Source organism: Leopardus geoffroyi, chromosome D3 (genome assembly GCF_018350155.1).
Source record: "Leopardus geoffroyi isolate Oge1 chromosome D3, O.geoffroyi_Oge1_pat1.0, whole genome shotgun sequence".
Classification (NCBI taxonomy): domain Eukaryota; kingdom Metazoa; phylum Chordata; class Mammalia; order Carnivora; family Felidae; genus Leopardus; species Leopardus geoffroyi.
The window spans coordinates 73,753,572-73,769,867 of NC_059339.1; the positions used below are offsets into that span (position 1 = coordinate 73,753,572).

The 16,296-nt window shown below is 38.9% G+C and overlaps 1 protein-coding gene across 1 annotated transcript in view; it reads right to left on the bottom strand.

Annotated features, from left to right (window-relative positions):
• CCDC68 (coiled-coil domain containing 68) overlaps nt 1-16,296 on the bottom strand; it is a 41,129-nt gene that overhangs the window by 23,627 nt on the left and 1,206 nt on the right. Inside the window, exons 2-7 of the mRNA XM_045457283.1 lie at nt 13,841-13,971; nt 12,647-12,733; nt 8,785-8,925; nt 7,454-7,579; nt 5,639-5,767; nt 508-590 (exon numbers count right to left, since the gene is read on the bottom strand). Coding sequence (XP_045313239.1) covers nt 508-590; nt 5,639-5,767; nt 7,454-7,579; nt 8,785-8,925; nt 12,647-12,733; nt 13,841-13,957 — 683 coding nt within the window. The 5' untranslated portion in view covers nt 13,958-13,971. The remainder of the gene's footprint in view (nt 1-507; nt 591-5,638; nt 5,768-7,453; nt 7,580-8,784; nt 8,926-12,646; nt 12,734-13,840; nt 13,972-16,296) is intronic.

Genomic DNA, 16,296 nt, shown 5'->3' on the forward strand with positions numbered 1-16,296 from the left:
GCTGTACCCTGTAACAGCTTGTGAATTATGAGTATTTGTAAGTCAGTCCAAAGAACTGAGAATACCTTCAGAGTAGTTCCTTCATTCTCTACAAAGCTGGGGAGCACCACAAAAGAGTCTTACAATTCCAATTGTAGGCTAGCCTGCTTGATGCTGGCTATAGCAGAGACCCACTGACAAAATCAGAAGCATCAGGGGGAATGAAAGGCTCAACAGCAGCCTCTTTAGCACCCAGGGTAAACAGGGAGGGAACAGGCTCTTTCATTCTTCAGAAGGATTAACCCTGCACCAGTCTCCCTGGACCTCCAGGGAACCCTGCTGCTGATTCCCCGGGGGCGGGGGGTGGGGGGGGTTCACGTGGCTGTTAATATTAAGCAATCTCCCTTCATCCTGCGCTTTCAGTCTTCCTGTCTCCTTAGAAGGTGGGAGCCTTCTGTACACTGGCCAGTGGACCAGCAGAGAGGAAAGGGATCAGGAACTGCTTTAATAGGAGGCAGATCTGCAAACCTTTTAGCATATGTAGCGTTGGATTGGAGTTGTAGCAGCTTGTTTTCCAAAGACAGTTTTTTTTCTAGCAGTGTTCTCTTTTCCTAGGAGAAAATAAGATACAATTTTATTTCTGTGTGTGTGTGTGTGTGTGTTTGCTAAGTCATTCTTGCAAACTGTTCACAAAAGATGCTTCTTATACTATTAGAAATATGTTTTGAGCTACAGAGTCAATTTCAACTGTTACAACCCACCCCAGGGAGACCTGGCCAGACATTTTCCTGTGTGGTTTCCAAGTAGCTCGGTGACAGGTCAAGACAGGTTGTCTTTACTCTCCTCACTTGCCTAGAGACTTTTTGCTCCTCTTCCTGTCCATAACCGAAGTGTACCCAGCTCAGTCAAACTCCTGCCCCCTTCCAGCCCATCCCGAGTGCAAACTGCCAGCTCGTCTCTCTCTTGGCATTGGCTCTCCCTCTGTTCCACCTGCTTCTCCTATGTGAGACTGAGTGGTTGGTATCCAAGGACACTACTGACCTTATCTTCATAGCCCTACCTGCTCACAGGGCATCTGTCAGAAGGTAGAAAAGTAGCAAATGAATTTACAGTGAAGGATCAAGGCCACAAGTGATAAAGTCACTTTCTAGTTAGAATACAAGAGAAATGTTGACATTGAGAAAGAAAAATGTAGAGAAATACCTTAATGCTATTATTAAACCAAACTCTTTCCACTCAAAAGGAATATAACAAGTCCATGAGAAATCAAACTGGGACAGTTGTGTTCTTTTTTATATTGAATGGTGAGAGACTGGTTGACACTTTGCAACCATTCCGGCTGCAATATTTACACGGGTAAAATACAAAGCAATGTTGTAGAGCAAAAATGCAAGTATCTTGTTGGACACAGACTGACCTAGTTACACTGTGACTATGTAATTTTTGCCAAGGCTTTAACCTTTCTGGGCCTGATCTCTAGGAAAAATTAGCCAAAACTTGGAAATCAAAACAATATATGATTTTAATGTCACATTGGGTCATTGTTTAATAACCTGACCCAATTCTCATGGAGAATTTCCCTGCATTTATGACTTCCATCGTTTATGATTCGATTAGAGCCCGGACTCTGTGAAGTCGCATGTTCATTTGTAGATTTCTGCCTGGTAGAAAAGATAAGCCCACAGGTTATGGTTTAATTGCCTCAAAGCATATTAACCAGCCTTGTATCTAACCTAGTAATCAGATTCTATATTCCTTTTTTCAAAATGCCTTTTAATAGCCAGTTTCTCAAAATCCTTTAAAACAGATTTACCATCTTATTGGTTCCTTATTAATGAATAAGTTGAGTAAAACATCTGACATATATTCATTTTATATTTGTTTGAGTCATGTTTCTTTTTTTTTCAGTCATGACTCTTTGAACTTCCCTGAAATTGGGATAATACTACCTATATTGAAATGTTGAGATAATTGGAGATTTATATGTAAAAGGTCCACATGCTCCTCGGACATATATTATGACCTCAGTTTATAATTTGAAGGTGCCAAACACTTAATATCTTATGTGCTATTATTTTTAAAATTTGCATTAACTTTTTTGGATTTTTCCTGTAGCATTCCTGCCACATATGGAAATTTCCCTTGTGTCACCTAGTTGTGTTCAAATTATTTTTGAGGGATCACAAATACGCCTCACAATCTTATTGGGATACTTGGATCATTAAAGAAACACATCACTGATAATATATTTTGATTTTGTAGGGAGGAAAATGGTGTTTAACAAACATCCTAAAGGACTTAACTCTCAATGGATCTTCATAACCAGAGTTCAAGCAGACAAGACAACTGGACAACTAAATGTTCTGCAGTGGCCAATGCTGCAGCATGTAGTTTGGGCTCTTAATGCTTCCTCTCTAACAACAGAAAATCATACCATACTGGCTAGCACTTTTTCTCAGAGTGTCCTCTGGAAAAGGAAAGGAGTTCACAGCGCCACCCAGTGGACAATCCACTCTTCTCAAAAAAACGGTACCTCTTGGGAGCTCAAGAGTTCCCTCGTCCTATTGATCAAAGTGGAGTAGACACCAATTTAAATAATTGCCATATGTTAACATCTAAATGATTTAGGAACCGCGTATATCATTTTTATCTGACGCCAGAGAAGACGGGGGCATAATGGAAAGCATTTTGAACTGGTAACTGGAGGACAGTGGAAATCGTTCCTTGCTCCCACTGTCCTCGTTTATAAAATGGTGATGAGGAACTAGGTGGTCTCAAAAGCACCTTTGAGCTCTAAAATTCTAATAGAGCTAAATCAATGACACTGGAAAACAAATATGATGCAACAGAATTGCACTGCTAGCAAAAGGAACATATGCCATATTAAAATGTTCTTATTGGGCGTTTTTGCTGGCTTATCACTATGTTTATGGAATTCATTCTCACTGCATTCCTGATTAAAGTGGGGCAGATGGTGAAGGTTTTAAGTAATGTGTTCATTACCAGCCCTCATACCACTAATGGCTACTTACTGGAGCAGTGGCTTGTTCAAGTGAGTAGAAAATGAATCCTTCTCCAGGGGCCACCCACTACCAGGGCAATATTTACCAACCTTTGTTGGGGGTGTTCATTTTTAATTTTCATTTCCTTTTTCTTTTCGAACTCATGTCTTTTCCCTATTAACACAAAAGTCTAGAGTTCCGTCTCCTCTCATTCTGATACTCCCCCGCCCCGAGGAACCCTTCATCACAGTCTGTTTTCTCAGTAACCTTAAATCAAGAATATGGTGCCAAGCTTTGTTTCTTATAGTTTTATTTATTCGCTTGTTTGTTTTACAAATATAACATGCCTTGAAACTAAAAATATTTTTTAAAAACTCCTGCACATTGCCCTTCTGCTCCATCCTCAACTATCTCTACCTCTCTGAGATTCCAATAGGCTCCACTCTAGGAAATCACTGAACTAGAATATTCTAGAAGGCTACTGCATGACCATGAACCATGGGCATCCTGTCCACTTACTCTGTCACAGAGCACCTAAAGACAGACCACCATTATGGTTCGATATCAAGATAAATGCTAGACTATCACTTCTCAAAAATGCCTGCCAGTATCTAAGCTAATCAACTTTATTCTGGAGTACATTCCCCTACCTTCAATAGGGGTGTCTGCCTCCCTGGGGACCCCTAGGAGAATGAATGAAGAGAGATGTGGGAAGTTCCTTGAGTCCCACACAACGCAAATGTACTACACTGCAATCTCTACAAAGAGACTATGTCTGGTTCATTCACAAATAGATATCCAGCCTCAAGCTCTGACTGTTACATGTTAAGTCTTCATATGTTTGCTGAAGAAACAGTCAAGTGAATATAACCCAGAATTCTGAGATGAACTCACATCCAGTACAGATTTCACGGGGTTTTCTGGAATTATATTCTGCTGTTCTTTTGTTAATTTTCTGAGACTGACAGCTGGCCACTAAACCTGACCCAGTGTTACTGGGTATGAGGTGATCACAAGTCCAAATTTAAATGAAAGCTGGTTGATCAGCTCTATTTGCATTCCAGAATTGTCTTCCTTTCCTAAGTGCAAACATTCTTTGTGATTAGTTTGCTGAGCTATTTATTACAGGATAAATATTCTAATGCTACAAAATATTCATCCAAATGTTAGTTTGTTCAAAATATCATAACTATAAACTGTCACACTGCCTGCAAACCAGCTGCTTGAGGACATTCTAGCCCAATGTATCTGGCTACGGTAAAACATTCCGTAACCCACCCCACAACACAGATGAGCTACGTATTAGTATTATCAGATTCAGTTAAATTTGGATTTATTCAATTTTTTGTGATTGCCTCACAGGAACTCACAAGTTCAACCAAACTCAGTGTTATAAATTAAATTCTTGGGAAATACGTAGAAAAATTAATCAAATTTCCTTTGGCCAGACACCTGAATATTGAAATGTGATTCTTTTGAAGTGACATTTCAAAAGTGACATCAACTCAAGCAGACATAAAACAGAACAAGGCTGAGAAGAGAAGAGGCAAACCAGGGAATCATTATAATAAATATAAAACTTCATTGGGCGATATTTACCAGAAGTCAAAGTCTATATTCTTTTTTTTTTTCTTTTTTCAGATTTTATTTTTAAGTAATCTCTACACCCAGTGTGGGGCTCGAACATACAACCTCGAGATCAAGAGTTGCATGCCCTACCAACTGAGCCATCCAGGCGCCCCCAAAACCTATATTCTTATCTACCCCAAATTCAGTTTCAGAGAGCACAATTTTCTATTGGTTTGTTTTGCTACTAAAAACCCAGTATTCCTTGGTTTGTATTCTAAATTCTAAGGAATGCATCATTAAGTTTATGTGCTCACCTTTTGTATATATTTAGAGTGCCAGCCACTCACAGGCACACTACATAAAATTTTTAATAATTTTTGTTCTGTCACTACTCTTCCCTAAGTTGTCTTTAGCAAGTTCCAATCTCTGCAGAATGTCTTTTCTTTTCTTTTGAGAGAGAGGGAGCGTGGGAGAGGGGCAGCAGAGAGGGAGACAGAGGATCTGAAGTGGGCTCTGCCCTAACAGCAGAGACCAAGATGTGGAGCTAGAACTCACGGACCGAACCCGCGAGATCACAACCTCAGTGGAAGTCAGATGCTTAACCGGCTGAGCCAGTCAGGAGCCCCAGAATGTCTTTTCTTAATGTGAATTCTATCTGTCCTAATACAGCCATAGAATTTTACAATCCTAAAGTGAACTCAGATGGCCAAAAAATGGATACTTCCCCAAGTCTAATACATAGAATTAGACTATAGCGATCCTCTGTATTATTACTAGGAATAGGCGGACTTTGCGATCATTTCCATTGCTTCCATTCACAGCCTCGCCTGCTTCCCCTGTCTAAGCCATACATACACTCAAGAGAGAAATTAACAGTGATATGAGCAGTATCTGTAGAGGTCAATCCATGACAGTACAGACCATATTAAGTGTGTAAGGGGAAAAACCAACATTATTGGGTACTTTCTAAAGTCTCAGTAGTGGCAAAGCGTACTTTCACCTAATGTCTTACTTATTTTGGTGTTATTTTCTTACATTCTCTCCCCAGCCCTGTCAGGAAGAATCCCTTTAATTCTCCATGGGCTTACCTTTTCCATCCTCTGTACAAGGTTCTCCAACTCTGTGATTTGATTATGTTTTTCTTCAAGCTTTTCAGCAACTTGATTCAGATTTTCAACATGTTGTTTCAATTGTTGTTCCTTTTCAAGTTTGTTAACCTTTGGTCAGAAAAACAACTGTCAAATGATTGTTTTTATTTATACAGATATTATCTCCCTGTATAATTTTGAGTAGCCCCCAAAATTTAATAATTCACACGTGATTCAAATTACTGTTTTGAATTTAGTGTTTTCCTTCCAAATAAACCTGATGGGCTACAACAACACTAAACCAACATAGACTTAATAATATACTAGAATGTTTACATTTGTTACCATAAAGCATGCTACCAGAACTGGTATAAGAAAGAGAGATACTAACGTAAGAAAAGCGAAATTTTTGACTTTTCCTCAATGAAACTTATCTACAGCAAAAATAAATCTTACAGGGGCATCTGGGTGGCTCAGTCAGTTGAGCGTCCGACTCTTGGTTTTTTGGCTCAGGTCATGATCTCCTAGTTCGTGGGTTTGAGCCCTGTGTCGGGCTCTGTGTCGGGCAATGCAGAGCCTGCTTGGAATTCTCTCTCTCTCCCCCCTCTCTGCCTGTCTCCTGCTCGTGCTCTCTCTCAAAATAAATAAGTAAACTTAAAAAAATCATGTATGTTCAAGTAAAAAATGTTTTATTTTTAATCAGAAAGTGTCATAAAAGCAGAACAGTGATTCCCCACTGTGTTGGGGGTTATTCCCCAGGCTGACAGCAGGGGTTATGTTAGAGATCATAGATGTGAAGGCTTCATCTGGCTCACTTGCCAGTGTCTCAGCTGACTCCTACAGACATGCACACACACACACACACACACACACATAAACACACACAGTCACTGTTTGTTCCTTTTCCAGTCCTAGAATACATTCTTCACATAAAGGTTCATTGGTCCTAGAATATATACTTCAGATTTAAAAACAAACAAACATAAAAGTATGCATGTGTGTGTGTGGGGGGGGGGGTCTATGATATATATACACACATATATACACATATACATATGTATGCTTTTAAAATATTTTAATTTATATAAGCTCTATATTAAAATATGAAATATGTAGGGGTGCCTGGGTGGCTCAGTTGGTTAAGCGTCCAACTTCGGTTGAGGTCATGATCTCATGTTTTGTTAGTTCAAGCCCCACATCGGGATCTATGCTGACAGTGTGGAACCTGCTTGAGATCCTCTCTCTGTCCCTCCCCACTCACATGTGCTCTCTCTCTCTGTCAAAATAAACATTAAAATTCTTTAAAAAAATATGAAATATGTACTTTAAAATATAAATGTACACATACATACATTTTTTGTTTGTTTTTTTAATTTGAAGAATGTATTCTAGGGTCAAAACCATTTTGAAACCATTGATCTAGCCCAACTCGTTCATTGTGGAGACAAGGAAACCCAACTGCAGAGAGGGAGAATGACTCTTTCTAGGTCATCTAGTTAGTCAAAAGCAGAACCACGAGAGGAGTCACTGGCCAGTGTCACCTGGCACAGCCCTGATTTCCAGGCAAGGTGGCACAGCCTCCTCCCACCTGTGCTCCGGCAACATAACAGCTCAACAACATGCAGGTACCAGGCTAAGCAGGGGTGCGGGGAGACCAGCACAGAAGATGGGCATCCTGCCCAAGGCTTGCCAAAGTCATGAGGCCATTGCTTACTTCATGTCTAACCCCCCAAAAAGAGAGGCATGAACCCCCCCCCCCCCACACACACACACTGGGGTGTTAATTCTCCAGTGAACCAGCTGCTAACTCAGTACCTTGAGGAAGTGTTTATCATCCTCATGTTTCTTTCTAACTTCTTCCGACTGTGTTTGGTAGACTTCAAATAACCTCTGTGCCACGTTTCTCAGAGCCGCCGCTCCTGCTTCTCTGGAAGCTTCCAGCTAGGAAAAGAGGTCACGGTGTATGTTTTGACATTTACAATAAAAAGGGTTAAAGGCAGAACAGTTTGGCAGGCAATTAAAAACAGAAAGGCTGGGGGCGCCTGGGTGACTCAGTCGGTTAAGCATCCGACTTTTGGTTTTGGTTCAGGTCATGATCTCGGGGTCATGAGATCGAGCCCTGAGTTGGGCTCCACACTGAGCATGAAGCCTGCTTGGATTCTCTCTCCTCTCTCTCTCTGCCCCTCCCATGCTCACACATGCTCTCTCTCTCTCTCAATAAATAAATAAACTTTAAAAAAAAGGTTGTAACTGTACCATTTGCACCCTCCTAGACAGTGGATAGGAGTAAAGACGCTATTATCTGGTAACAGGAAAATGTAAAATGAGAAGCAGCCTATTTAGGGAAACTGTCATGCAGAAGGATTTGCACTGGCCAGGCCAAAGCAAAGCTCCACAGCCCATGTCCCGCATTTAGAGACTGCCGCATTTAGGAACTTCGAAGCGTTCCACAGTGCCTTATCAGCTTATACACTTATTTACAGGCGTTTTATCATCGATGCCCACAACAGTACTAAAATATGCATTTTCCTAAAATAGCAGTGGGACAAGAAGGAAGTATGAAGGGCAATAAAGCTAAAGTGTCATGCATCTCTCAAGGATTTAACTTAAAGAAATAAACAGGGATGGCCACAAAGATTTACCGTCATTGCAAGGGCTGCATACATAATAAACCAAAACAAACAAGCAAGCAAATAAATAAATAAATAAAGCATTCAACAAAGGATTAATCAAGTAGAGAGACCTTTGACTCTGAGTGCTCTAATTAATATTTATTAAACATGAAAGCCTTTAGAAATTTATTTCGTACGAACACTTCACACGAGACCTATTTAAGGGTACGACACCATATTAACTACAAGTACAGTATTATACAGCAGGTCTCTAGAACGGACTCATCTTGCACGGCTGGAACTTTATACCTGTTGGATTTTTGTGAGATCTGATTTTCAATAGTAAAAACAGTCTCCAAAATAAACCCGTGGGATTTAACTTATGAAATGGAAAAGTGTTTCTCTACATTAGGCGAGCATACTTCTGGATCTTCTGGACATAAGGATGTCTGTCCGCTCTCACACATCCATGAAACCTACTGTCTCAAAGGCCTAACACTACAAAAATTTAGAAATTTCTCTCAGCAACCATACCTTGATTTTCAAGACTTCATTCTCTTTGTTCATTTCTAAGAGCTTCAGGTCTTTTCCTTTCATCCTTTCCACGAGCAGATGCAAACTGCAATACGAGGGATCCATTTCAGAACCAGAGCCGCTGTGAATGTTTGGGCAGCGCTGAAATGAAGAAACATGAAAATCAGAAACCTTACCATTTCTTTCCTCTACAAACTTTGACAGCAACAATTGTCGCTCACTATTCCATACGCCAAAAAAAGATCCAGGTTGGCACAAAATAAATCCTTTGACTTTCGAATACCAATGAAGAATTCTAACTGAAGTGGCTGGCCTCTATATTTGCTCAAATTTGATTAGATTCTTAGATTAAAAGGAGGTAGACGTACATGTTTTATACCTTTTATATTTCCTACAGTTTTAAATTCATTTTTGAAAGTTTATTTATTTATTTTGAGAGAGACGGACAGACAGACAGATAGAGGCAAGGAGGGGCAGAATCCCAAGCCTGCACTGTCAGTGCAGAGCCCGATGTGGGGCTTGAACTCACAAACCGTGAGATCAAGAGCCAGACAACTGACTGAGCCACCCAGGCACCCCATTCCTACTGTTTTAAATATACCATTAAGTCATTTTTTAAGAGCTAAATGGTATCTACAAGGCCAGTTGTCTTTTTTTTCTTTTTTAATCTAAATCGTAGACATAAATGCATTTTGCTTATATTGTATTACAAACTAACACAATCAGACTTAAGAGTTACAATACATAATATGCAATGTTCAATGATGCCTACTGCAATCACCACATAGTACATTTCCAGAGATGTCGGAACTGAATGTTACTGCCTGTGTGACTCCAAGTAAACTCTAGCCTACTGAAAATACACTTAGAACATAAAAGAAATCTCATCTGGAATCAAGACATGTGGAAGTGGAAAGGGAATATGAAACCATCTAACTCAAATACGTCAATGTTGCAGATATGAAAAATGAGGTACTGAGCCTAAGTTTACATAGTAAGTAAGTGGGAGAGCCCATGATACAGCCGCTTGAGTATCTATCCTATGCTTTCTGCTGTTCCAAATTATTTCAAGATGCACTAAGGAATTATACAATTCTCCATAGCCTACAATTATATAATTAAAGAATAATAACTTCTATTTTTAGTAAGCATCTATCATGTGCCAGGTAATCTTTTAGATGTTTTGTAAATACCCCTTTGTCTGAATGCTTAAAACGCTCCAAGGCACTATGTCCACTATGTCCAGATGAGAGTTTCACTAAGAAGTCCAAGGTTATACCTAAAATAAATACCAGAACCAGAATGAGAATCCAAGCTTGTTTAACAAAGCCAGTATTCTTTCCAATACAAAATATGGGCTACATTAACAGAAATAAAAAAACAAAAAAGAAGGGGGTGGGTACCTGGGTGGCTCAGTCGGTTGAGTGACTCAGTCGGGTGACTCTTGGGTTCTGCTCAGGTCATGATCCCATGGTTTCATGAGTTCAAGCCCCACATCAGGCTCTCTGCTCTCTGACAGTGAGGAGCCTGCTTGGGATTCTCAGTCTCCCTCTCTTTCTGTTCCCCCCGACCCCACCACTCATGCTATTTCTGTCTCTCTCTAAATAAATAAATCAGGGGCACCTGGGTGGCGCAGTCGGTTAAGCGTCCGACTTCAGCCAGGTCACGATCTCGCGGTCCGTGAGTTCGAGCCCCGCGTCGGGCTCTGGGCTGATGGCTCAGAGCCTGGAGCCTGTTTCCGATTCTGTGTCTCCCTCTCTCTCTGCCCCTCCCCCGTTCATGCTCTGTCTCTCTCTGTCCCAAAAATAAATAAACGTTGAAAAAAAAAATTTAAATAAATAAATCAACAACAACAACAAAAAGAATATAGTGTTTTAAAACACACACACACAAAGATACAAAACGGAAATATGGTCACCATAATTCTGTCATGGTTTTTTTTCTATTCCAGACCCTACTCTATACTCTCACTCTCTCTATATAGAGTAGGAGTTATTTTGGTTTTTACTTTGTTAAAGAATACTTGCTGGGAAGACTCTGGTAGAAGGTAGATTGTGGACAGCAGTAGATTCCTACAAAGGTCATGGATCAGTGCATCTCAAACTTTAATGTGCATATGAATCACCTGGTGAGAGATCTGGTTAAAATGCAGATTCTAATTCAAGAGATCTGGGGTGGAGCTCCAGATGCTGCCTTTCTAAGGAGCTCACCAGGGGCACCTGAGTGGCTCAATCCCTTAAGGTTCCAAGCTCAGGTCATGATCTCATGGTTCGTGAGTTCGAGCCCCATGTCAGGCTCTGTGCTGATAGCTCAGAGTCTGGAGCCTGCTTCAGATTCTGTGTCTCCCTCTCTTTCTGCCTCCTCCCCCCCTTTTTCTCTCTCTCAAAACTAAATAAACATTTAAAAAAATTTCTAAGGAGCTTCCTGATACTGCTGCTGCTGCTGGGACTACAGCCCCCACCTTGAGAGCAACACAGCCCTAGATCATTATGGCTAAATTCCTACAGGGACACTGTTCAGATATTGCAAGGGGTGGTAGGTGGGGGGGTGGCAGGGCAGCAGCTACTTAGATGCTGGTACTTGTCTGCTGACCATCTGAGATTTGAGATGACCAGGGCAGACACACTGGCAACACAATTCATGTCCATTCTTAAGAAACTACTCCTATCAAGGTCACCAACAACCTCCCCATTGTTATATCCAATGGTCAAGGTTCAGGCCTAAATTTACTTAGCTCATAGGCACCATTTGACATAGTGGCCCCTCCCCACTTTCTGAAACCTTTTTTTCACTTGTCTTCAGTGCCTCCACCCTCTCCTGTTTTTTCTTCTAATTCATTAGCTTCTTTTCCCAGCCTGATGTGATGCTTCTCCTTCTTCTTCTCCTTCTTAAGTGTTGGGTATCTCGGAACTCAGTGCTCAAATTTTCTGTTATTCCTATCTACACTCACATACTTGGTGATCTCCTCCAATGTCAGAACTTTAAATGCCATCTTTATTCCCAAAGTCTCTGCCCTATGGCCTAGACCTCCTAGCCCAGACCTCTACCTTGAAACCCAGAATCAGATACTCAGCACCCAATAGAAACCTCCACTTAGAGATCTAATAAGCAACTCAATATAACCAAAATGGAATTTTTTATCTGTCCCATCATTCACAAACATTAACCTTTTTTTCCAATTCTGAGCACTTACTTTAAGAAAACATTTGGGGCTGGTTGTGTTAGTTTGGGAGGTGGAGAATGATGAAGCAAACTATGTTTATGCCTCATATCCTATGTTCTGCTTTCTCTGTGGCCATACTACATAGTGAGCAACACTGACATTGACAAGGTGCACTTGGCTCAGATGAGCTCTAACCTGGCATAATCCAAACAAGGCTAATATAGATTGCTTAATGTTAGGCATATAAAGCCAGCCACAAGAGAGAGGGTGCATTTAAGCTTATCAATTGTCTAATCACTCGACCAAATGGCCTAATAGCTTCAACTTTGTGTCCATTGGTGTGACTGAGGTGAACCTATAAAAGCTTGTACCTCTATCAGTTTTTTTGGAAATGTTGCTGCCATATATCCTGACTGGGCTGACATCTCCTCATATACTTTAGACAAGTAAGCCCCATTTAGAATATTCAAGAAAGGTCCAATCATTGCAATCTGAGGCTACTAATAACATCTGTGGTTAAATATTTCATACAAATGCCTATTAACATCTTCAGATACCGACAAAATATTTAACACTCAACATTCAAAGCTTCAAAGAATAATTTAATAACTATCTTAAAAAGTTATTTAAATTAAGTTTATACTGTTTTATGTTTATTTACTGAAGGGATAAAGTGGTACATGTGAGTAAATTCATTACCTTTGTTTCTAGTCTGTGATTTGTGCTGTTACGTCCTACTTCGTCTTTAAAAATTTGATTTCGGATCTTTTCCAAAGTAGTTCGGATCTAGGAGAAAAAAAAATATTCTATTTTTTTTTCAAAGGCATTTAATGCCAAACACTTTTTTCTTTATACCAGCTACAGTATACCTGATTTATCTAGAAAGTAAGACAAAAATAACTACCACCAACCTGACTTGCATTTAGGCTAATGTTGTTTAGATTGCAGAAAATGAGCATTTGGTCTTTATAATTCTTTCTCAGTCAAACCTAAAATATAGCCTAATTGAATATTATACTATAAAATAATTACTATATAGTAATTAGTATTTAATACTATTTAGTTCTATTTTTCCTATGTAGTAATTTAGTACTAATTTACTGTTTAGTAATTACTAGAAAACAATTACTATTTAGTAATCACTACAAAATAATTACAGCTTAGTAATTATTTTGTAGTAATTACTAGCTAGTAATTACTAGAGAATAATTACTATTTAGTAATTACTACAGAATAATTACTAAGAGAAGATCATACAAATTTATGCATGAAATATAAGTTCCATGTCTTATTGACCTATGGAATTGCAAGACACTCAAAGATGAATTAATTGATCTGAATAAGTTACAAACTGTCTCTTTCCAACTTTTTCCATCTGTTCTAAGAAACGGTTCATAAAAAATATATAGTTTTGTCAGTCATTATCATTGGATTCTCCTAAGATTTCACATTTTTAATGAAGTAACATGCCAACATGTAGTCATTGGGGACAACAACCCTGAGCTGTGAAAAGGAACCAGGTCGGGAGAGACAGAGGCTCAGCAAGACACATAAACATCTACTTGGGAACATAGCATCAGCACTCATGAAACAGCTGAGAAATGATATAAAACAGTAGGAAGTGCAGAGGTGAATAGTGTGGGGCAAATTAAGTGCTGACAGGTATTCTGAACCCTTTTGGCCCATTATTCAATTTTACTCCACATGTGGGAGCAGAGGTTCATATCCTCAAGAGAAGTTTACCAAACGTGTTGAAATTTCAACTATCAAGATTGTCCTTTGCCAAATGCGTCCTCACCTGTTCTATGGAGGGAGAAACAAAGCCCACCAATCCAAATTAGGTTTCATTTAAAAAAAAATCATATGCTGATATGATTTCCAGCACCTGCATACCTTTTTCACATATTCAGTCTCTTCAATAATCTGAGCTGATGTGGACTCATACAAGGCAGAATTATCTTCTACTTTACCCCTTGGGGGGACCTCTGTGGTTACAGTTACTGTTGTCATTGTGAATTCTGGCTCTAGGAAAACACAAATCAGTTAGACAAAACTAACTTCTTTGGTGATATGATATAATATAGTTCATAAACTAAAAGAAGTTCTATATTAGCACTGTCATGAAATATAGTACAAAATATTATAAATTCTTGATATCTGTATATATCCATAAATCTAGGAATTAATATAAAAACAATACCAGCTGAAGCATTCACTGATGAGAAGTGTAAAAATCAAATTATCTGAGAAGGAAAAATGTAAAGTGTTTTTTTTTTTTTTTTAATTCTACATCATATTGGACTGTACGACCTCATGAGTGGGGACCACATCTTATTCATCTTTATATTCTAGCACATTGTAAGTGCTTAATAAATTACTGTAGAACTAAAATCATATATTATAACAAAATCATATGTATATATCACATATATAAGTGATATGTACATGTATAAATATATGTAAGTGATATTTACATATATACACATATATCTATATTAATGATATATACATCTGTATACACATATGTATATAAGTGATATATGTGTATATACATACATACATACATATGCCACTTATATACAAATATATTTATGTATATATCACTTATGTACAATATACATTATACTTTATTTATCTCTCAATAGCTATAAAGGTCATCTATGGGAGAACTATTTATAATAGAAAATTATTGGGAAAAGCCCAAATACCCATGAAAAGAGGACCAGTTGAATAAACTAGCTACTGCAATGGAGTCTTCCGAAGGATGCATTATTCAATAAAAAAGCATGGTTCAGGGGCGCCTGGGTGGCGCAGTCGGTTGAGCGTCCGACTTCAGCCAGGTCACGATCTCGCGGTCCGTGAGTTCGAGCCCCGCGTCGGGCTCTGGGCTGATGGCTCAGAGCCTGGAGCCTGTTTCTGATTCTGTGTCTCCCTCTCTCTCTGCCCCTCCCCCGTTCATGCTGTGTCTCTCTCTGTCCCAAAAATAAATAAACGTTGAAAAAAAAATTAAAAAAAAAAAAAAGCATGGTTCAGAAAAGGAAATATAAAGGGTACATAGCATCATAATTTCTAAAAGAAGGGAGAGGTGGTAGAAAGGGAAAACCTGTGATTTAAGTTTTGACATTGAACAATGTAATTATTTTACCTAATTATAAAATAAAACTAAATTAAAAAGAAGATGAAATCTTTCAAGATAAGAAATAAAACAAATGAATATATCCATGTATCAGGTTGGTGACATATCCACATGAATTATTTGAAGTGACTTTAAAACAAACCCAGGGACTATTTATCCCAGGTGAGCTATGCCCTAAGAATAGAAAGAATTGCAAAACAATTGGGGTGCCTGGGTGGCTCAGTCAGTTAAGCATCTGACTCTTGGTTTCAGCTCAGGTCATGATCTCATGGTTCATGAGTTCAAGCCCTGCATTGGGCTCTGTTCTGGCAGTGTGGAGCCTGCTTGGGATTCTGTCTCTCTCTCTCTCTCTCTCTCTCTCTTTGCCCCTCCCCTCCTTTCTCAATCTCAAAAAGAGAAAATTGCAAAACAATCTTAAACTATACTCACTAATAATATTGTTAGTGGAAATATTGGGGTTGCAATTTTGAAACTAGTATATGTGCATGTGCACATAGATGTATAATGTAGAATAAAGCCACAAAGCCATTGTCTTAACATCATTAGGAACCAAGATTTTGAGCATAAGAGAAAAAACCCTACAATTATAACAAAAAATGTTCTGTAAAAAACTTATAATCCAAACTGAAATTATGTGTATAAAATAATGATTTATCTTCCTTTAAAAATGTATATTCCAGGTTTGGACACTCCAAAATTTAGAAGTACAAGCAATTAATACTCCCAGTGCCCAGACTGTGTTCCCAGTACCATTTTCTACAAAAAGAAACCACAGCTTCTTGAACGATTAAACTTTGGACAAGAAACGTACAAAGTGATTTCGAGATATCTTGCTATACCAGAAGGCAGAAAGTGATCAAATACTACTCAAATAAGACACAAAAATCAAGCTGACAGAGGAATGAATAAAAGATTGGAACATATAAAAAATTTTGAAGGGCCCCTGTGTGGCTCAGTCGGTTAAGCGTCTGACTCTTGGTTTTGGCTCAGGTCATGATCTCACGGTTCATGGGTTCGAGCCCTGTGTTGGGCTCTGAGCTACTGGTGTGGGACCTGCTTGGGATTCTCTCTCTCTCCCTCTCTCTCAAAATAAATAAATAAAAACTTAAAAAAAAAGAATTTCTACTAATAAATCCAAATGGACTGATGGAATTAGAAGACTACATTTTGCAATCTCTTAGGAGGTAATGGATCTAAACAATAGCTATCAACC